This window comes from Anomaloglossus baeobatrachus, chromosome 4, assembly GCF_048569485.1.
Source record: "Anomaloglossus baeobatrachus isolate aAnoBae1 chromosome 4, aAnoBae1.hap1, whole genome shotgun sequence".
NCBI classification, from domain to species: domain Eukaryota; kingdom Metazoa; phylum Chordata; class Amphibia; order Anura; family Aromobatidae; genus Anomaloglossus; species Anomaloglossus baeobatrachus.
In genome coordinates, this window is record NC_134356.1 from 706,070,806 (window position 1) to 706,095,789 (window position 24,984).

Sequence of the window (24,984 nt, forward strand, 5' to 3'; positions counted from 1 at the left end):
CATCTTTCGATGAACTGACCCTCATTTGGGTCAGATTTATCGATGATATTTTCTGTATTTGGCAGGGAGATGACACTAGTCTCATGGCTTTTGACAGTCACATCAACAGTATATGGCCTGAATTAAAGTTCACACTTAACCAACACCAGAATGAAATCAATTTTCTTGACACCTGCATAAAAAAAGATGAGACAGGTCAACTATCCTCGGATCTCTATCGGAAACCCACTGACCGCAACTGTATGTTGCTATACACTAGTTGCCATCCAAAATCCACAAAAGACAGTTTACCCAGGTCACAATTCAAAAGAGTCACCAGAATAGTCTCAGAGGAGACCACGAGGAATCAGAGACTAGAAGAAATGACACAAAGGTTCCTTGAACGTGATTATCCAGAAACCCTACTAAAAGCTGAGAGAGAAAAGGCACTATCATCCACTCCTTTAGAGAAATACCAGACAGTAGAGAGGATACCATTTGTGCATACCCATCATCCCTCCATGCCAAAGATCTATAATATAATCAATCACCATTGGCCCTTACTTAAAAAAGCATACCCAGAAATAGTATCATTTCTACTTCCACCTCTAATGTGCAAAAGAAGACCTCAAAACATCAGAGACTCTCTAATCAAGGCAGATATTGGTAGCGAGAAGAGCATCACACAAACACTACTAACACCAAGACGCACCGGTACATTCCCCTGCCTTAGTTGCGCATCTTGCTCTAATGTGATAAAGGGTGACCATTTTACGCACCCCAGATCGGGAAAGAGTTTTCCAATCAAAGAATATTTTACATGTGAAAGTAATTTTGTTGTGTATATTATCAAATGCCCGTGTGGCTTGTTATATGTGGGAGAAACCATCCAACATGTGGGCGATAGAATAGCTAGTCATAAGTCTACTATCAGATGCGGTAAACTATGGCTCCCCATCCCCTACCATTTTCATGAGGCAAAGCACAGTGTAGCGCAATTGCGCTATCAGGTCATCGACAAGGTACACAGACCCAGACGGGGAGGTAACCATATAGAACTCCTGAAGAAACGAGAAAGTTTTTGGATATATAAGTTACAGACTCTAACACCAAAAGGTTTAAATAGGGAAATTGACTGGCCAACATCATAGAGATGTTTTGAACCAAACATATAGGTTTTAGGACTACACTAACTATTTCTTTAATTTTTTTCCAGAAAACCTAGGAAATATCACCCTTTCCTCTTCCATTGTGCACCCACTGATAGTTGGTAACGTATAAAACTCACCCTATATAATCTTTTCAATATAGTCTTACTTCCATCTAACATATTGGGACCCTTACTGTGTTTTCATTTAACAAAAAAGTTTTCTTCTAGGTTTTACTCCCTAGCAATATTATGAATAAGATGGACTATATGTTGCTATGAAGACATACCTTCTATTACCTATGATTAGAGTTCATGTATATAACTATACTTTAAGTGTACATAATTTTTTCCTCTAGAAATATCTTCTAAATGTTCTAGAGATCTCCAAAGAAACTGGAAATCTTTCTCACTGTTCCTCCCCATCCAGTTCTATGAGACCATCCCACTACCCATGTATAACTATATGGATGATTAAATGTATATCTATATAAACATCCTAATACTATCACACTCTTTTATCAAAACATGATCAAACTCTATATTTCTCTGAGAACCCCTCCTTGTACATTCCTAGTCTCTGCCAGACTCTATCTGATTATTCTATCATCTGTCGTATTACAACAATATAGGCAACTACTTTCTATCTCAAAGTACGTCTTCCCAGTACTGTTTTTCATCCAACGACGGAAAAACACCCACTGCGCATGCGCAGGCGTCTCTATTACACACTGCACGATACCAGCCAGGGAAAAATCAGATGAAAAAACTAGGAAACAGTATTTGCAAAGGAAAAAAACATCTCCCTTTAATTCAAAGGACTGTTCACCTATAGTTTTTTCTACTGATTATAGCAGCGATTTCCATAGCATTGTTAGTGTCATAAAGAAATACTTACCAATTCTGTATGTGGATGACACTCTAAGAACCATCCTTAAAAACGGTGTAAAATTCGTTTCCAAACGTAATAAAACTATAGCAAACATGGTTGCCCCTAGCGACCACCGAAATAAAAATGTTAAAAATAAAAATACTCAGGAAAGTTGGTTGCCCACTGTTGGCTCCTATAAGTGTGGACAGAAAAATTGTGGACTTTGCAAGTTCATGACAGGCACTACTAAAGTATTCAAGTGTGTCTGAACAAGAAAATCCGCACAATGATAAATTGCGGCACAAGTGGTGTGATATATGTTGTGACTTGTACACAGTGCCATATCCAGTGTGTGGGCTCTACATCACGTGCACTATGTGAGCATGGTTATGATGTCAGTCACACGACCACTCGCACTTTGTCTGCGGTATCCAGACATTTTCAGAGCAACATGCGGCAACCTGGATTCTTTGAAAGTTGTTGCAGCTGAAAAGATTGTTTTACCAAAGAGAGGTGGCGATATGGGGGAAACTTTATTGCGTAGAGAGGCTAAATGGATGTATTTACTAAAAACAAGAATGCCGCATGGCATGAATGTGAAAAATGAGATTGCCAATGTCCTCTAACTTTGATTTTTTTTTTTTTCACTCTCCCCTTGCCTCTCTGTGTGAAACCTGTGAAACCTGTGTATTTCACTCGACTTGATTGTTTTCCTACTTCCTGTTCTAAACCTTTATAGTAACATGTCATTCTTGCTTAGTGTTATCTAGACTAAGGACATATACGTCCGAAACGCGTCCTCCCTTTTTACACCTGCTATGATGCGTTTTTAATGCAACCATGGAACATGGAATTTTAATGAAATTTTGAATAAAATCTGATGTTTTAAATTTCTGGAACTGGATGCTGGATCATCTCCTCCTCCCTGCAATTCGTGGTAGTAAGGTCTAACTACCAAAGGTCCGTGCACCGTTCTTGGCTGATACTCTAATCTCCTGAAAGGGTGAGCTGGTTTTTTTTTTTTTCTTCTCTTTGACCATCCCACTACCCATGTATAACTATATGGATGATTAAATGTATATCTATATAAACATCCTAATACTATCACACTCTTTTATCAAAACATGATCAAACTCTATATTTCTCTGAGAACCCCTCCTTGTACATTCCTAGTCTCTGCCAGACTCTATCTGATTATTCTATCATCTGTCGTATTACAACAATATAGGCAACTACTTTCTATCTCAAAGTACGTCTTCCCAGTACTGTTTTTCATCCAACGACGGAAAAACACCCACTGCGCATGCGCAGGCGTCTCTATTACACACTGCACGATACCATACATATCCTAATGGAAGCGCGGACCGCTACTGCGCATGCGCCGGCGTCTGACATCACTTCCGGTTTCGCGGTGCTTAATAGCCTGCAAGCCGACTAACACGGCACAACTAGCCACAGTCTGAGAAGACGGCAATGAGGTAGGTTATTCATCAGGTTCTCCGGGCACACTTTCTCTCTGTGTATAACTGCGGTAACTGAACACTACCCCCCTCTTTTTATCGTAGAGGAACTCAGTACCCACTGCTCTTTACACCAGGAAGGTCCAGGTAACATATAGGATTTTATGAGATCTTACTTTCAACCACTCACGATTTATACCTGCTATAACTGTGACTGTCATCATTTCAGCTTACAACAAGTCCCACAGTGGTACCATTAACTCTTTACATTACGCGACTCCTGATGTACACCATTGTTCTAAGGTAATAACAATGAGTGATACAGTGGTTTATTGTATAGTTATGCAATTAGATGTAATCTCCTGATCATTTACCCTTAAATCCTCTAGGGTCTGCAAGTTATAAAACTAGCCCAGGTGTTCATAAACAAGGGCAAAGTAGGCTCCAATGATAGCACCAATAAGGTATTTTACACATTATATGCCACCTAGAATTTTACCACATAACCGTAAGGCACCTGGAGTCAGCTTCATCCCTCTTCTTTCATAGAGTGCATATTCATGATTGTTCTTGATGGTTCAACTTACCTCCATCTTGCTCCAGCTACTACCGTACTGATTGTACTAGTACACAAGGTATTTATGACATATCATCTATGCGATAACTCACTGATATAAGATTTCTTACCTCTAATCCTGAAAATCTCAATTCTATTAAGGGACCACAAGAAAAGAATAATCTTTTGATAGCCTGGGCTATAAAGACTCAAACTATTCACTCTGTGAAACCTCACACAAATACCAACAAGGTAAAAATGCTTCTATGGTGTTTCACTAGAAACATATACATATATATGACCCCTTATGTATATCCCTTCTCCATAGGACTTGTTCTTTAAGACTCCCAATGCAAGAGTCAATGATTTGAAGTGGTGTTCCTCTAGAAACAACCCCCCCAAAAAAAACCCCTTCTTTTTCTGCACGTACAGAACCTGAATAAACCATCTCTCAATATCTGAGGTATGCTATATCTTTCACACATACCATCATGTTGCCTATTTCCTTTTCTTTTTCTTCTTCTTCTTCTTTTTCTTTTTCCTTTCTACATGACGAACTGCCAACATGTATTATATTACTGTTTTTTGAATTTTTCAACGCTGACATGGTAATATCTATATATCTTTACATGTATTCTATAAGCATATTGTATATCTATGTTAATATTGTATCATAATGTAAATATTGATTATTGTTTGTTTTTACATTTTTCTAGTGTATATTGGCATGAAGAAGGCCTGTTACTGGGCCGAAACGTCCCTTTTTCACTCAGTCTGTCTATTAATTAATTAAATATATGAAAGAATATTAATTAATAAAAAAAATCTTTTTGGCACAATTCTATGAGAGTGCAGTGATCCATATATATAAGTTAATGGCGGTGGACAGGATATGGGTGGACACACTGTATATAGGTGCGGTGTATACAGGATATGGGTGGACACACTGTATATAGGTGCGGTGTATACAGGATATGGGTGGACACACTGTATATAGGTGCGGTGTATACAGGATATGGGTGGACACACTGTATATAGGTGCGGTGTATACAGGATATGGGTGGACACGCTGTATATAGGTGCGGTGTATTCAGGATATGGGTGGACACGCTGTATATAGGTGCGGTGTATACAGGATATGGGTGGACACGCTGTATATAGGTGCGGTGTATACAGGATATGGGTGGACACGCTGTATATAGGTGCGGTGTATACAGGATATGGGTGGACACGCTGTATACAGGTGCGGTGTATACAGGATATGGGTGGACACACTGTATATAGGTGCGGTGTATACAGGATATGGGTGGACACGCTGTATATAGGTGCGGTGTATACAGGATATGGGTGGACACGCTGCATATAGGTGCGGTGTATACAGGATATGGGTGGACACGCTGTATATAGGTGCGGTGTATACAGGATATGGGTGGACACGCTGTATATAGGTGCGGTGTATACAGGATATGGGTGGACACACTGTATATAGGTGCGGTGTATACAGGATATGGGTGGACACGCTGTATATAGGTGCGGTGTATACAGGATATGGAGTGGACACACTGTATATAGGTGCAGTGTATACAGGATATGGGTGGACACGCTGTATATAGGTGCGGTGTATACAGGATATGGGTGGACACGCTGTATATAGGTGCGGTGTATACAGGATATGGGTGGACACGCTGTATATAGGTGCGGTGTATACAGGCTATGGGTGGACACGCTGTATATAGGTGCGGTGTATACAGGATATGGGTGGACACGCTGTATATAGGTGCAGTGTATACAGGATATGGGTGGACACGCTGTATATAGGTGCAGTGTATACAGGATATGGGTGGACACACTGTATATAGGTGCGGTGTATACAGGATATGGGTGGACACGCTGTATATAGGTGCGGTGTATACAGGATATGGAGTGGACACACTGTATATAGGTGCGGTGTATACAGGATATGGGTGGACACGCTGTATATAGGTGCGGTGTATACAGGATATGGGTGGACACACTGTATATAGGTGCGGTGTATACAGGATATGGGTGGACACGCTGTATATAGGTGCGGTGTATACAGGCTATGGGTGGACACACTGTATATAGGTGCAGTGTATACAGGATATGGGTGGACACACTGTATATAGGTGCGGTGTATACAGGATATGGGTGGACACGCTGTATATAGGTGCGGTGTATACAGGATATGGGTGGACACGCTGTATATAGGTGCGGTGTATACAGGATATGGGTGGACGCACTGTATATAGGTGCGGTGTATACAGGATATGGGTGGACACACTGTATATAGGTGCGGTGTATACAGGATATGGGTGGACACACTGTATATAGGTGCGGTGTATACAGGATATGGGTGGACACACTGTATATAGGTGCGGTGTATACAGGATATGGGTGGACACACTGTATATAGGTGCGGTGTATACAGGATATGGGTGGACACACTGTATATAGGTGCGGTGTATACAGGATATGGGTGGACACGCTGTATATAGGTGCGGTGTATACAGGATATGGGTGGATACGCTGTATATAGGTGCGGTGTATACAGGATATGGGTGGACACACTGTATATAGGTGCGGTGTGGACAGGATATGGGTGGACACACTGTATATAGGTGCGGTGTATACAGGATATGGGTGGACACACTGTATATAGGTGCGGTGTATACAGGATATGGGTGGACACGCTGTATATAGGTGCGGTGTATACAGGATATGGGTGGACACGCTGTATATAGGTGCAGTGTATACAAGATATGGGTGGACACGCTGTATATAGGTGCGGTGTATACAGGATATGGGTGGACACACTGTATATAGGTGCGGTGTATACAGGATATGGGTGGACACGCTGTATATAGGTGCGGTGTATACAGGATATGGAGTGGACACACTGTATATAGGTGCGGTGTATACAGGATATGGGTGGACACGCTGTATATAGGTGCGGTGTATACAGGATATGGGTGGACACACTGTATATAGGTGCGGTGTATACAGGATATGGGTGGACACGCTGTATATAGGTGCGGTGTATACAGGCTATGGGTGGACACACTGTATATAGGTGCGGTGTATACAGGATATGGGTGGACACGCTGTATATAGGTGCGGTGTATACAGGATATGGGTGGACACGCTGTATATAGGTGCGGTGTATACAGGATATGGGTGGACACACTGTATATAGGTGCGGTGTATACAGGATATGGGTGGACACGCTGTATATAGGTGCGGTGTATACAGGATATGGGTGGACACACTGTATATAGGTGCGGTGTATACAGGATATGGGTGGACACACTGTATATAGGTGCGGTGTATACAGGATATGGGTGGACACACTGTATATAGGTGCGGTGTATACAGGATATGGGTGGACACACTGTATATAGGTGCGGTGTATACAGGATATGGGTGGACACAAATTTATATAGGTGCGGTGTATACAGGATATGGGTGGACACACTGTATGTAGGTGCAGTGTATACAGGATATGGATGGACACACTGTATATAGGTGCGGTGTATACAGGATATGGGTGGACACAAATTTATATAGGTGCGGTGTATACAGGATATGGGTGGACACACTGTATGTAGGTGCAGTGTATACAGGATATGGATGGACACACTGTATATAGGTGCGGTGTATACAGGATATGGATGGACACACTGTATATAGGTGCGGTGGATACAGGATATGGGTGGACAAACTGTATATAGGTGCGGTGTATACAGGATATGGGTGGACACACTGTATATAGGTGCAGTGTATACAGGATATGGGTGGACACACTATGTAGGTGCGGTGTATACAGGATATGGGTGGACACACTGTATATAGGTGCGGTGTATACAGGATATGGGTGGACACAAATTTATATAGGTGCGGTGTATACAGGATATGGGTGGACACACTATGTAGGTGCGGTGTATACAGGATATGGATGGACACACTGTATATAGGTGCGGTGGATACAGGATATGGGTGGACACACTGTATATAGGTGCGGTGTATACAGGATATGGGTGGACACACTGTATATAGGTGCGGTGTACACAGGATATGGGTGGACACACTGTATATAGGTGCGGTGTATACAGGATATGGGTGGACACACTGTATATAGGTGCGGTGTATACAGGATATGGGTGGACACACTATATAGGTGCGGTGTATACAGGATATGGGTGGACGCACTGTATATAGGTGCGGTGTATACAGGATATGGGTGGACACACTGTATGTAGGTGCGGTGTATACAGGATATGGATGGACACACTGTATATAGGTGCGGTGTATACAGGATATGGGTGGACACACTGTATATAGGTGCGGTGTATACAGGATATGGGTGGACACACTGTATATAGGTGTGGTGTATACAGGATATGGGTGGACACACTGTATATAGGTGCGGTGTATACAGGATATGGGTGGACACACTGTATATAGGTGCGGTGTATACAGGATATGGGTGGACACACTGTATATAGGTGCGGTGTATACAGGATATGGGTGGACACACTGTATATAGGTGCGGTGTATACAGGATATGGGTGGACACACTGTATATAGGTGCGGTGTATACAGGATATGGGTGGACACACTGTATATAGGTGCGGTGTATACAGGAGATGGGTGGACACACTGTATATAGGTGCGGTGTATACAGGATATGGGTGGACATGCTGTATATAGGTGCGGTGTATACAGGATATAGGTGGACACACTGTATATAGGTGCGGTGTATACAGGATATGGGTGGACACACTGTATAGAGGTGTGGTGTATACAGGAGATGGGTGGACCCACTGTATATAGGTGCGGTGTATACAGGATATGGGTGGACACGCTGTATATAGGTGCGGTGTATACAGGATATGGGTGGACACACTGTATATAGGTGCGGTGTATACAGGATATGGGTGGACACGCTGTATATAGGTGCGGTGTATACAGGATATGGGTGGACACACTGTATAGAGGTGCGGTGTATACAGGATATGGGGGGACACGCTGTATATAGGTGCGGTGTATACATGACTGATGGACTAGTGAATTGCGCTCCTGGTAACCTAATAAATAAGACACCACACACTGCGTGACATGGATTAAAATTTTGGCCACAGCAGCCCTTTATTTTTATAAGAAAAAACATCAACAAGAAAAAACAAGATTATCGGCCCAGAGATGTGGTTGTTATAAATCCCAGCCCCATATCCCCCTCCGCCGTGTACACCTAGCTCAAGGGGGATTCTGGGTATACCCCTTGATCATTTTCCTTGTGTCCGCTGAGCTCCTCCCCAGGGACCCATCTATTCCACTGTCCGCTGAGCTCCTCCCCAGGGACCCATATTCCACTGTCCGCTGAGCTCTGGCCCAGGGACCCCATTAAAAACATAATTCTCCAACCAACAAAGAGGGGGTTTAAACAACCACATCCCGCCAAGACTCGCTCTTGTGACACCTTACAAGAGTGAGTTCCTCCACAACTTAATGGCTCGTTCTACTCCTTCTTGTATTCCCAACATCCATATATCAATGCCAATGTCATTAAGATGTACCTTATCATCTCTCCAAAAATGTTCCTTTGTATTTTCCAGCATCTGGTGACGTATGGCCACCCCTCCGTTTTCCAACACAAATTTTGTTATTTTTTTATTAACCTTTATCCTTGTATTATTGATGCGAGCCACTGATCGCGCTGTTCTCCACATTTGTCTAGCTACTATATCCGACCAGACCACCACTGTTTCTGGGTAAGACCTCCATAAATTCAACATATCGAGCTTTATGTTCCTAACTAAATGTCTTGATGTTCTTATTGCTAAATCATTACCACCTAAATGGATAAGTAAGACGCCCGGGGGCGGTAGAACTCCACATGATACTGGATTTCTTTTAACAGCTGATGCCACTGCATTCCCCTCTTTCCTATCCATGTCACCCGTGCCAAGGAACTGGGCAATCCCAAGGTCCCCCAAAAACAAATGAATGTCCCATGATCTAAACCAGGCATTGCTGTTCAGCTAAAACAAAAACACAATTATCACACAATTGTCTAAATGAAGACACAACTACTATAAGATTACCAAAATGTACACATATATATACATGTACGCCATTTATAATAAATGTAATCTAATGTAGCTCTTAAATCTGCTCGATTCCCATCTCCCGATTTTTTTAACTATGTCAGGCTCTAAGCCCCATCTAGCAGCTTCTGTGGCTGCTCCTATCCTAAATGAGTGTGAAGTGAATGCATTTGGAGACTCTCCCAATATTGTCAGGCATTTTTTAAGAACTGCTGTGAATTGAAATTGTGACAATGACTTACAATCCTCATGAATTAGTAATGAACCTTGGATATTTGGCCTTCTTGAGACATAGTTTCTAAAACAGATGACCGGGCAGGCCCTGGAACCGCTTAAAGGAAACAATGTGATCCATTTTCCTCTACCCTGTTGATCAGTTTTTGACTTTGCCAGAAAACATTCCAATCTGTCTGTGTACTCATGCACATCCTCATCTTGTAGACCCCGTCTGTCTGTGTACTGATGCACGTCCTCGGCTTGTAGACCCAGTCTGTCTGTGTACTGATGCACGTCCTCGGCTTGTAGACCCCCTCTGTCTGTGTACTGATGCACGTCCTCGGCTTGTAGACCCCCTCTGTCTGTGTACTGATGCACGTCCTCGGCTTGTAGACCCCCTCTGTCTGTGTACTGATGCACGTCCTCAGCTTGTAGACCCCGTCTGTCTGTGTACTCATGCACATCCTCATCTTGTAGACCCCCACTTCTGGTGGAGCTACTCGACACTAACTCGCTGATTCTAAAAGCTCCAAAAAAGGCCAGTGTGAATGCACAACTAAAGAGTAACACTTCAAACGGACTGCTACAGACTCGGCCTAGTACACTCAGTATCTGCTGCAATAACTGGAAAGAAATCGGACGCCGTTTATCTCTGGTCTTCTTACAACTTTTTCTGTAACCCTTTAGGGCCTGCTTAACTAAAAAATGCTTTGTGTAATCAGTGAAGTCGTGCAACTTAAACCAAAAAGCTAATCCAGACATTTTACTATCAATACTGGACAATGAAGTACCGTCCACAAAGGCCCTGCTAATGTAAAATAACAACAAGGAAACATTGTCATGTACACTGGCATCATGTGCCACTAGAGCACACAAGTCTTCCCATTCCCTCCATGCTGACTGGTACCTCTGCCATGTGCTTACACCCACAGACCGTTCTATCAGAGCGTATGCGGTGTCACTGGCAGTGACCACAGAAAAACCGGACACTTCTTGCCTTGTACCTCTGCCATCGGGGCTAACGAACGGAATCTGTCCCACTGAAAACGAGACAGAGCATTAGTCCCAGAATTGCAAACACCGGGGACATGCACAGCTGTAATCTGACAATGTGACTTTAAACAGCGCAGCACTAGATGACGCAGCAACGTAACAACAGGCAGGGAAGAAGCTGATTGTTTGTTGATGACTTCTACAACTCCCAAGTTATCACAATGAAATCTCACTTTTCGGTTTTGGAAAATATTGCACCAAATTTCACAAGCAACCACTATGGGGAACAATTCAAGGAGTACTAAGTTTCGTGTTAACCCATTGTTTCTCCAACTCTCTGGCCACCTATCTGCACACCACTGTCCCGAACAATATGCACCAAAACCAGTTGACCCCGCTGCATCAGTGTGGATGTCTAGATCAAAATTTGAAACCGGTGGTCTGATCCACAATGACCTCCCATTAAACTCCATTAAGAACTGTTCCCATACCGCCAGATCGTCCTTTAATGTTCTAGCCAGCCGCACAAAGTGATGTGGAAAGGTTATGCCTGAGGTAGCTGCAGCTAGGCGCCTACAAAAAACTCTACCCATTGGAATAATGCAACACGCAAAGTTCATTTTTCCTAACAGCGATTGTAGATCCTTTAATCTGATCTTACGGTGAGATCTAGCTTCTCTGACTGCCTCCAGCAGATCACTGACCTTGTCATCCGGTAATCTGCACTCCATGGCCTCACTGTCAATCAAAATTCCTAAAAACTTGATAAGTGTAGACGGGCCTTCTGTTTTATCTGATGCTAACGGTACTCTGAAACGCTTAAAAACCGACTGAATCGCTGCCAATAATGAAGCACAAACAAATGACTTTGGTGGACCAATACATAGGAAATCATCTAGATAATGCAGGACAGAACGCACGCCGGCTTCCTTCTTTACTACCCACTCCAAAAATGTGCTAAATGATTCAAACAAGGAGCATGAGATGGAGCAGCCCATGGGTAAACACAAGTCTACATAAAACATTCCCTGCCACTGACAACCCAAGAGATGGAAACTTTCTGGATGGACTGGTAAGAGTCTAAAGGCAGCTTCAATGTCTGTTTTTGCCATTAAAGCTCCTCTGCCGTACTTCTGAACCCATGCAATCGCTTTATCAAATGAAGTATACGAGACTGTGCAAAGTTCCTGATCGATTCCATCATTAACTGAGCTTCCATGAGGGAAGGACAGATGATGGATCAGCCTAAACTTATTGGGTTCCTTCTTTGGGACCACCCCCAATGGAGAGACCCTTAAGTTTTCTATTGGCATTTTGGGGAATGGGCCTGCCATGCGGCCCAGGTCAATTTCTTTGTTTAGTTTTGTGGAGACAATGTGAGAATATGTATACGCTGAAGCAAGGTTACGAGAACAGGTTAATGGGCCTGAAGTAGATGGGATCTTAAAACCTTCTGAGAAACCCTCCCCCAGCAATTGTGCTGCTTTTCTATCTGGGTACCTGCTTAGATAGCCCACCATCTCCCCGAGTCTAATTGGGGTTTCCCCCTTTTTGGTTAATCTCTGCTGTTGGGGTTTTATTTCGTGTAAAGCATTTTGATAGGCTATGGTTTCCACTACAGAAGGTGCATTCATGTCTGTACCTGCATGTGTTTCCGAATCTGCACTGGCTATCATTGAACTGCCAGCAGCAACCTTTTCTGTTTACTGCCGACAATCCGATTGCTGGTGATCTGCCGACATAGCCCTGAAAGGGCTGATTAACCCCACGTGGCGCTGTCATTAGACGCATCCATAAACCAATATCTTTGTGATCCCAACGAATCCCTTGGCGACCAGCCTTTCGTTGGCGAAACTGCTCATCATAGCGCAGCCATGCTAAACCTCCATACACACGGTGCGCCTCCCAGATAGAATTCATGTAACAAAATAAGGCAGAGCAATGTTCAGGAGTTTTTTGGCCTATTACACTTGCTAATATGGCAAAGGCCTGGAACCAATTGCTAAATGTTTGGGGGATGAGACAATACCGTCTTTCTTGTTCCTCTCTTTTCCTCTCATCAAACCTTACTCTATCCAAGTTATATTTTTCTAAGGGCAATAATGAAAATATTTCCACATATTCGTCGGCCCAAATCTTCTCCCTAACCTCCTGTTTCAAATGAATTCCTAGAGGACCCTCAAAACATACATATAATTCTCCTTTTGCTGCATCAGATAATGTAACCCCTTGTGAAATTACTGCATCCTCCTGTGTCTCTGGGTCAGCACACGACTGACTTACCACCTCCGATGTCCGGCGACCATTTCCACACCATGCAGCAATAGGAGAAGAAGTTATGGGTAAGCTAGACTGACTCAAAGCCTCCTTAACCCCGGACACTAATTGCTGTACTACTGAATTAAGATCCCATCCTACATTGCCGGGAACTGCACCCCCAACTGAGCCCACTGGACTTATTACAGGTGTTGTTACACTAGATATAGGACAAGAAAAAGTGTTCTCACCAATACCTGGCTGCGTCCTAGGTTGACCAGCCGTCCGTGACGTATTAGTTATAGTCTCTACAGCCCCTTCATTATTGAAGTGCTGCGTGCTGCTGCCCTCTACTGGGGAGTCGTTATCTGTGTCATAGTCATTGTCTGGAATCTCTGCTGAGCCTTGTAGCTGTAGATTTATTGCCTGACTCCAATCCTGAGCCGGCCGATGAAGTCTTTGTCTGGTTAAAGTACTTTTGCGCAGTTGTCTTTTTGGATTCCTACCACTCCTCGTGTAATGTGAACCCGGATCCGGAAAAGTTGTGTGTCCTAAGCCCATCCCCCCGTGTTGGTTTAGTTCCTGGGGTGAGGCCGTATGATGTCCTCTAGAATGATGCAAAGATTGTTGAGGAAGTTCTAAGGATCCATCGTGGGCTGTGGTCACGTCAGTTGTAGCTTGTGTGGCTGCTTCTCTGGCTGGCACCTCAGTAGAGCTGGACTTTCTCCTTGGACTTCTTGGTGTCTCTCTGGTTAGATGGTCTGGCTCTTTTCTCTGTACCTTGTTCTTCTGATATTGTATTTTTCCTCCCGGCCTGTAAGATGGATCAGAGGCCGTGCTGCGCTTTGCTCTTTTCCTAGAAGTAACAGAAGGACTGATGATCCTATTGTGAGTCCTATTGGCCATTTCAGAAGTTAGTCTCTCAGGAGGTCTGGATCTTCTTAAAGTTTGATGTTCAGAAAGTTCAGAAGGGACAGATGCTAACTGCTGGTTCAGTCTTTGAGTCCAGGACAAAGGAATGACACCTTAACATGGGACCTATTTCTTATATGGCCCCTGCCCCCATCTCTCCTCCTGCTCGCTGACCACCACCACATTCCTTAGGTAAAAACCCATCCCTTACTCCTTAACCCTTTCCTGGATCTATCACTGCCTCAGTCATGTACGTTACGGCTATCTGCCTTCACTCTGCTGGATATGGGTGGACACACTGTATATAGGTGCGGTGTATACAGGAGATGGGTGGACACACTGTATATAGGTGCGGTGTATACAGGATATGGGTGGACATGCTGTATATAGGTGCGGTGTATACAGGATATAGGTGGACACACTGTATATAGGTGCGGTGTATACAGGATATGGGTGGACACACTGTATAGAGGTGTGGTGTATACAGGAGATGGGTGGACCCACTGTATATAGGTGCGGTGTATACAGGATATGGGTGGACACGCTGTATATAGGTGCGGTGTATACAGGATATGGGTGGACACGCTGTATATAGGTGCGGTGTATACAGGATATGGGTGGACACACTGTATATAGGTGCGGTGTATACAGGATATGGGTGGACACGCTGTATATAGGTGCGGTGTATACAGGATATGGGTGGACACACTGTATAGAGGTGCGGTGTATACAGGATATGGGGGGACACGCTGTATATAGGTGCGGTGTATACAGGATATGGGGGGACACGCTGTATATAGGTGCGGTGTATACAGGATATGGGTGGACACGCTGTATATAGGTGCGGTGTATACAGGATATGGGTGGACACACTGTATATAGGTGCGGTGTACACAGGATATGGGTGGACACGCTGTATATAGGTGCGGTGTATACAGGATATGGGTGGACACAAATTTATATAGGTGCGGTGTATACAGGATATGGGTGGACACACTGTATGTAGGTGCAGTGTATACAGGATATGGATGGACACACTGTATATAGGTGCGGTGTATACAGGATATGGATGGACACACTGTATATAGGTGCGGTGGATACAGGATATGGGTGGACAAACTGTATATAGGTGCGGTGTATACAGGATATGGGTGGACACACTGTATATAGGTGCAGTGTATACAGGATATGGGTGGACACACTATGTAGGTGCGGTGTATACAGGATATGGGTGGACACACTGTATATAGGTGCGGTGTATACAGGATATGGGTGGACACAAATTTATATAGGTGCGGTGTATACAGGATATGGGTGGACACACTATGTAGGTGCGGTGTATACAGGATATGGATGGACACACTGTATATAGGTGCGGTGGATACAGGATATGGGTGGACACACTGTATATAGGTGCGGTGTATACAGGATATGGGTGGACACACTGTATATAGGTGCGGTGTACACAGGATATGGGTGGATACACTGTATATAGGTGCGGTGTATACAGGATATGGGTGGACACACTGTATATAGGTGCGGTGTATACAGGATATGGGTGGACACACTGTATATAGGTGCGGTGTATACAGGATATGGGTGGACACGCTGTATATAGGTGCGGTGTATACAGGATATGGGTGGATACGCTGTATATAGGTGCGGTGTATACAGGATATGGGTGGACACACTGTATATAGGTGCGGTGTGGACAGGATATGGGTGGACACACTGTATATAGGTGCGGTGTATACAGGATATGGGTGGACACACTGTATATAGGTGCGGTGTATACAGGATATGGGTGGACACGCTGTATATAGGTGCGGTGTATACAGGATATGGGTGGACACGCTGTATATAGGTGCAGTGTATACAGGATATGGGTGGACACGCTGTATATAGGTGCGGTGTATACAGGGTATGGGTGGACACACTGTATATAGGTGCGGTGTATACAGGATATGGGTGGACACGCTGTATATAGGTGCGGTGTATACAGGATATGGAGTGGACACACTGTATATAGGTGCGGTGTATACAGGATATGGGTGGACACGCTGTATATAGGTGCGGTGTATACAGGATATGGGTGGACACACTGTATATAGGTGCGGTGTATACAGGATATGGGTGGACACGCTGTATATAGGTGCGGTGTATACAGGCTATGGGTGGACACACTGTATATAGGTGCGGTGTATACAGGATATGGGTGGACACGCTGTATATAGGTGCGGTGTATACAGGATATGGGTGGACACGCTGTATATAGGTGCGGTGTATACAGGATATGGGTGGACACACTGTATATAGGTGCGGTGTATACAGGATATGGGTGGACACGCTGTATATAGGTGCGGTGTATACAGGATATGGGTGGACACACTGTATATAGGTGCGGTGTATACAGGATATGGGTGGACACACTGTATATAGGTGCGGTGTATACAGGATATGGGTGGACACACTGTATATAGGTGCGGTGTATACAGGATATGGGTGGACACACTGTATATAGGTGCGGTGTATACAGGATATGGGTGGACACAAATTTATATAGGTGCGGTGTATACAGGATATGGGTGGACACACTGTATGTAGGTGCAGTGTATACAGGATATGGATGGACACACTGTATATAGGTGCGGTGTATACAGGATATGGGTGGACACAAATTTATATAGGTGCGGTGTATACAGGATATGAGTGGACACACTGTATGTAGGTGCAGTGTATACAGGATATGGATGGACACACTGTATATAGGTGCGGTGTATACAGGATATGGATGGACACACTGTATATAGGTGCGGTGGATACAGGATATGGGTGGACAAACTGTATATAGGTGCGGTGTATACAGGATATGGGTGGACACACTGTATATAGGTGCAGTGTATACAGGATATGGGTGGACACACTATGTAGGTGCGGTGTATACAGGATATGGGTGGACACACTGTATATAGGTGCGGTGTATACAGGATATGGGTGGACACAAATTTATATAGGTGCGGTGTATACAGGATATGGGTGGACACACTATGTAGGTGCGGTGTATACAGGATATGGATGGACACACTGTATATAGGTGCGGTGGATACAGGATATGGGTGGACACACTGTATATAGGTGCGGTGTATACAGGATATGGGTGGACACACTGTATATAGGTGCGGTGTACACAGGATATGGGTGGACACACTGTATATAGGTGCGGTGTATACAGGATATGGGTGGACACACTGTATATAGGTGCGGTGTATACAGGATATGGGTGGACACACTATATAGGTGCGGTGTATACAGGATATGGGTGGACGCACTGTATATAGGTGCGGTGTATACAGGATATGGGTGGACACACTGTATGTAGGTGCGGTGTATACAGGATATGGATGGACACACTGTATATAGGTGCGGTGTATACAGGATATGGGTGGACACACTGTATATAGGTGCGGTGTATACAGGATATGGGTGGACACACTGTATATAGGTGTGGTGTATACAGGATATGGGTGGACACACTGTATATAGGTGCGGTGTATACAGGATATGGGTGGACACACTGTATATAGGTGCGGTGTATACAGGATATGGGTGGACACACTGTATATAGGTGCGGTGTATACAGGATATGGGTGGACACACTGTATATAGGTGCGGTGTATACAGGATATGGGTGGACACACTGTATATAGGTGCGGTGTATACAGGATATGGGTGGACACACTGTATATAGGTGCGGTGTATACAGGAGATGGGTGGACACATTGTATATAGGTGCGGTGTATACAGGATATGGGTGGACATGCTGTATATAGGTGCGGTGTATACAGGATATAGGTGGACACACTGTATATAGGTGCGGTGTATACAGGATATGGGTGGACACACTGTATAGAGGTGTGGTGTATACAGGAGATGGGTGGACCCACTGTATATAGGTGCGGTGTATACAGGATATGGGTGGACACGCTGTATATAGGTGCGGTGTATACAGGATATGGGTGGACACACTGTATATAGGTGCGGTGTATACAGGATATGGGTGGACACGCTGTATATAGGTGCGGTGTATACAGGATATGGGTGGACACACTGTATAGAGGTGCGGTGTATACAGGATATGGGGGGACACGCTGTATATAGGTGCGGTGTATACAGGATATGGGTGGACACACTGTATATAGGTGCGGTGTATACAGGAGATGGGTGGACACACTGTATATAGGTGCGGTGTATACAGGATATGGGTGGACATGCTGTATATAGGTGCGGTGTATACAGGATATAGGTGGACACACTGTATATAGGTGCGGTGTATACAGGATATGGGTGGACACACTGTATAGAGGTGTGGTGTATACAGGAGATGGGTGGACCCACTGTATATAGGTGCGGTGTATACAGGATATGGGTGGACACGCTGTATATAGGTGCGGTGTATACAGGATATGGGTGGACACGCTGTATATAGGTGCGGTGTATACAGGATATGGGTGGACACACTGTATATAGGTGCGGTGTATACAGGATATGGGTGGACACGCTGTATATAGGTGCGGTGTATACAGGATATGGGTGGACACACTGTATAGAGGTGCGGTGTATACAGGATATGGGGGGACACGCTGTATATAGGTGCGGTGTATACAGGATATGGGGGGACACGCTGTATATAGGTGCGGTGTATACAGGATATGGGTGGACACGCTGTATATAGGTGCGGTGTATACAGGATATGGGTGGACACACTGTATATAGGTGCGGTGTACACAGGATATGGGTGGACACGCTGTATATAGGTGCGGTGTATACAGGATATGGGTGGACACACTGTATATAAGTGCGGTGTATACAGGATATGGGGGACACACTGTATATAGGTGCGGTGTATACAGGATATGGGTGGACACACTGTATATGAGTTCGGTGTATACAGGATATGGGTGGACACACTGTATATAGGTGCGGTGTATACAGGGTATGTGTGGACACACTGTATATAGGTGCGGTGTATACAGGGTATGGGTGGACACACTGTATATAGGTGCGGTTTATACAGGATACGGGTGGACACACTGTATACAGGTGCGGTGTATACAGGATATGGGGGGACACGCTGTATATAGGTGCGGTGTATACAGGATATGGGGGGACACGCTGTATATAGGTGCGGTGTATACAGGATATGGGTGGACACGCTGTATATAGGTGCGGTGTATACAGGATATGGGTGGACACACTGTATATAGGTGCGGTGTACACAGGATATGGGTGGACACGCTGTATATAGGTGCGGTGTATACAGGATATGGGTGGACACACTGTATATAAGTGCGGTGTATACAGGATATGGGGGACACACTGTATATAGGTGCGGTGTATACAGGATATGGGTGGACACACTGTATATAAGTGCGGTGTATACAGGATATGGGTGGACACACTGTATATAAGTGCGGTGTATACAGGATATGGGTGGACACGCTGTATATAGGTGCGGTGTATACAGGATATGGGTGGACACACTGTATATAAGTTCGGTGTATACAGGATATGGGTGGACACACTGTATATAGGTGCGGTGTATACAGGGTATGTGTGGACACACTGTATATAGGTGCGGTGTATACAGGATATGGGTGGACACACTGTATATAGGTGCGGTGTACACAGGATATGGGTGGACACGCTGTATATAGGTGCGGTGTATACAGGATATGGGTGGACACACTGTATATAAGTGCGGTGTATACAGGATATGGGGGACACACTGTATATAGGTGCGGTGTATACAGGATATGGGTGGACACACTGTATATAAGTTCGGTGTATACAGGATATGGGTGGACACACTGTATATAGGTGCGGTGTATACAGGGTATTTGTGGACACACTGTATATAGGTGCGGTGTATACAGGGTATGGGTGGACACACTGTATATAGGTGCGGTTTATACAGGATACGGGTGGACACACTGTATAGAGGTGCGGTGTATACAGGATATGGGGGGACACGCTGTATATAGGTGCGGTGTATACAGGATATGGGGGGACACGCTGTATATAGGTGCGGTGTATACAGGATATGGGTGGACACGCTGTATATAGGTGCGGTGTATACAGGATATGGGTGGACACACTGTATATAGGTGCGGTGTACACAGGATATGGGTGGACACGCTGTATATAGGTGCGGTGTATACAGGATATGGGTGGACACACTGTATATAAGTGCGGTGTATACAGGATATGGGGGACACACTGTATATAGGTGCGGTGTATACAGGATATGGGTGGACACACTGTATATAAGTGCGGTGTATACAGGATATGGGGGGACACACTGTATATAGGTGCGGTGTATACAGGATATGGGTGGACACACTGTATATAAGTGCGGTGTATACAGGATATGGGTGGACACGCTGTATATAGGTGCGGTGTATACAGGATATGGGTGGACACACTGTATATAAGTTCGGTGTATACAGGATATGGGTGGACACACTGTATATAGGTGCGGTGTATACAGGGTATGTGTGGACACACTGTATATAGGTGCGGTGTATACAGGGTATGGGTGGACACACTGTATATAGGTGCGGTTTATACAGGATACGGGTGGACACACTGTATACAGGTGCGGTGTATACAGGATATGGGGGGACACACTGTATATAGGTGCGGTGTATACAGGATATGGGTGGACACACTGTATATAAGTGCGGTATATACAGGATATGGGTGGACACGGTGTATATAGGTGCGGTGTATACAGGATATGGGTGGACACACTATATAGGTGCGGTGTATACAGGATATGGGTGGACACACTGTATATAGGTGCGGTGTAAACAGGATATGGGTGGACACACTGTATATAGGTGCGGTGTATACAGGATATGGGTGGACACACTGTATATAGGTGCGGTGTATACAGGATATGGGTGGACACACTGTATATAGGTGCGGTGTATACAGGATATGGGTGGACACACTGTATATAGGTGCGGTGTATACAGGATATGGGTGGACACACTGTATATAGGTGCGGTGTATACAGGATATGGGTGGACACACTGCATAGAGTCATTACACACAGAAAGGAATCTAGTCCTATATATTATATAGAGTCATGTATCCGCCGTTATCCATGGCTGCTGGTCAGACACTGTGAGGGCCAGTTCTGACATTGTCCTGGTGTGTGTGGCCTTGCTGCATATGCTGGGGCCTGGGCTGCCTTTATTTGCAGTTATCTGTCTTTGCAACATGGGAGCGGTTCTGAGATGTCACAGGTATATGGTAGTGATCCCATTTGCGGTGATCACTACCGCGGATGTATTTATAGGCCACACCACAGGATGTGTGCATCACCCTCTACGTTCCCCATGATGATGCGGCCAGCGATCTGCTAGAGTGCCGCGAAACGTGCGCCGGGCTCCCCCGCCACCGGACTTGGGTAAATGTTATCTGCATTGGGCACTTTTTGCCATGTTCCTGCCAAACAATAATTTAATTCCAGGTTCTACTATCTGATCCCCTATAGCATGCCATACGGTATATATCCCCACAGGGTAACCCCTGCCAACAGGCATACTAATTTTGCTTAGGGACTCTGATTTGTACCTGGTAAATCTGTTTCTCATCATTGTTAGGCATTATGTGAGCCTTTCTTATAACAGCATTTCCCTTTGTCTGTACCCGGCAATTGATTTGTATTTACCATATTTTTTGCCCTATGCACTTTAATAATAATTTCTTTAATAAACATTGATTATTATTCAGCATTTCGCTCAAGTTTCTCTTTTAGATCATGTATTGATGAGCTGCTGATAACCAGGAGTGCATCTTTTATGCTGGTTTTTCTTTTGTCTCTGTAATGGAATTTAAAATTCTCACATTTATAACATAGAGTAGGGACCCCCTTACAGAGATCTGCCGTGACGTGGCAGGGGTGGCTCAAATTATTGATCAATTGTTTGCTAAACATCTCATTTTGCATTATAGTACAGTTGGAGTAATTTAGAAAAAGGAATTTAGAGCACAGCCAAAATATTGATTACAATATCATTTAAGGAGGGTGCACACATGTCAAGCAAGACTATAAATTAATTTAGAAGGAAAGTGCTTGACCAAAAATGGCACTCACTCAATATTTTATGAAAATATCAGTTTTATTTGTGTGCAAATTTTAAAAAAAACACATACAAAAAATATGGAAAACGTATATTAAAAAAAAACAAAACAAAACCCCCCCAAAAATATACAGGACTCAATCCAAACTAGAGCCCTCCTATGATAGAGTAATAATTCAGAGATTTTACCATAAATAAGCTCAGATAAGCGGTGTAGAGACATATAGAGATCACACAATTACTTGGTCAGTATAACCCAGTGACCTAGTGGCCAAAACCGCAAAATCCATTAATGTGAGAACAAACTGGAGTTTTGCCGTAGTAACAATCTCTAACCACTAATATAGGAGCCTCACAGAAACCTGGCCGACGCGTTTCGCTGTGCAGCTTCAGCAGGGGCACTGGGTGTCCTGTATATTTTTGGTGTTTTGTTTTTTTTAAATGTATGTTTTCCATGTTTTTTTAATGTGTTTTTTAAAATTTATACACAAATAAAACTGATATTATATTTTCATAAAATATTTGAGTGAGTGCCATTTTTGGGCAAGCGCTTTCCTTCTAGATTCAGTTGGAGTAATTTGTGAATTTACACTTTGTATTGGCTGCATGCCATTCACAGGCAGTGCTGGCTCCCCCTCTCTATAGTACTTCTGCTGAGCCCCCTGTTCTTGTGGGCTCATGGAGGGGCGACTGAGGTGTTAGAACATCTACATATCACCCACACGGGCCTGAGCCTGTCGGGCACTTACCTCCAACATGGAGTCTTCCTGTGAGTGGAAAGATAAGTCCCGCAGAGCACAGACAAACTGTCGGTTGGCAGAGCAGTACTGCCGTCCTCCATCCATGGTGTGAGCGCAGAGCTTAACCAACTGTGGACAGAGAAAGAAGTGTGAGCTCCTGGGTCCAGAACATTCATGGCAACATACTTGCCCATGGTACAGATTCTTTGGCAGGCAAATCTGGCACATGTGATCAGGGGGCTCAGGGGGCCTCCAGTCTTTTCTGAGAGGTAGAAGTCCTAGCAGATGTGGTGGACACCATCTCTAGGGATCAAGGAGTGCCAGGGGACGCCTAGCCTCACGGTTATATTCCCAAACCAGGGGCAGCAAAGTCCTAACTCTATGGCCCCTCACCCATCAGTCACCCCAATTCAACACTGACCTTCTCTAGTCGACTCTCTAAATCAAAAACTTCGTACTCCACCGTTTCCATTGCTGCCCTACAAGACAAGAACAAAAAGAAAGATCCATGAGATGGAGAAGAAGACAGTGCTCGTTATGGTCCTCGTGGTGGCAGCTGTTCACAGACAAGTAGAGCGGCATCTGCCATGAGTGTGGTCGGCATCTCATGCAAAGTGGCAGTGTAAAATAAAGTGGGCGCAGCACTGCGGCATGTGTGACATACAGCACATCACAGGGAGGGAGCCCACCTTATCAGCACATCACAGGGAAGGAGCCCACCTTATCAGCACATCACAGGGAGGGAGCCCACCTTATCAGCACATCACAGGGAGGGAGCCCACCTCATCAGCACATGTCTTAGGCTAGGTTCACATTTCCATTGTTTTGCATCAGTCACATGCGGTGCTTGACGCTTGTGACTGATGCGTTGTACAACGGATGACAATAATTGGAATTAGAAAGTGGATTCCGTTGTAAAACGATAGCGAGAGAACGATCAGCTGATCACCCGGCTGCCGCCTTCTGTGAGCGATAAGCTGATCACCCGGCCGCCAGCTTTTGAGAGCGATCAGATGATCTCCCAGCGGCCGGCTATTGTGAACGATCAGCTGATCGCTCTCATTAGCCGACCACCAAGAGATCAGCTGATCGCTCACAGCAGCCAGCCGCCGGGTGATCAGCTGATCGCTCACAGCAGCCGGGTGATCAGCTGATCGCTCACAGCAGCCGGCCGCCGGGTGATCAGCTGATCGATCACAGCAGCCGGCCGCCGAGTGAACAGCTGATCGCTCACAGAAGCCGGCCGCCGGGAGATCAGCTGATCGCTCACAGAAGCCGGCCGCCGGGTGATCAGCTGATCGCTCACAGAAGCCGGCCGCCGAGTGATAAGCTGATCGCTCACAGAAGCCGGCCGCCGGATGATTAGCTGATCGCTCATAGAAGCCGGCCCCCGGGTGATCAGCTGATCGCTCACAGAAGCCGGCCGCCGGGAGATCAGCTGATCGCTCACAGCAGCCGGGTGATCAGCTGATCGCTCACAGCAACCGGCCGCCGGGTGATCAGCTGATCGCTCACAGAAGCCGGCCGCCAAGTGAACAGCTGATCGCTCACAGAAGCCGGCCGTCGGGTGATCAGCTGA

At 44.9% G+C, this 24,984-nt stretch overlaps 1 protein-coding gene across 2 annotated transcripts in view; it reads right to left on the reverse strand.

Moving 5' to 3' along the window:
* Window positions 1-24,984, reverse strand: part of ACAP1 (ArfGAP with coiled-coil, ankyrin repeat and PH domains 1) — a 417,361-nt gene that overhangs the window by 296,833 nt on the left and 95,544 nt on the right. For both annotated transcript variants that reach the window (XM_075346777.1, XM_075346776.1), the window contains exons 2-3: window positions 23,827-23,884; window positions 23,415-23,534 (exon numbers count right to left, since the gene is read on the reverse strand). In XM_075346777.1, coding sequence (XP_075202892.1) covers window positions 23,415-23,534; window positions 23,827-23,884 — 178 coding nt within the window. The remainder of the gene's footprint in view (window positions 1-23,414; window positions 23,535-23,826; window positions 23,885-24,984) is intronic.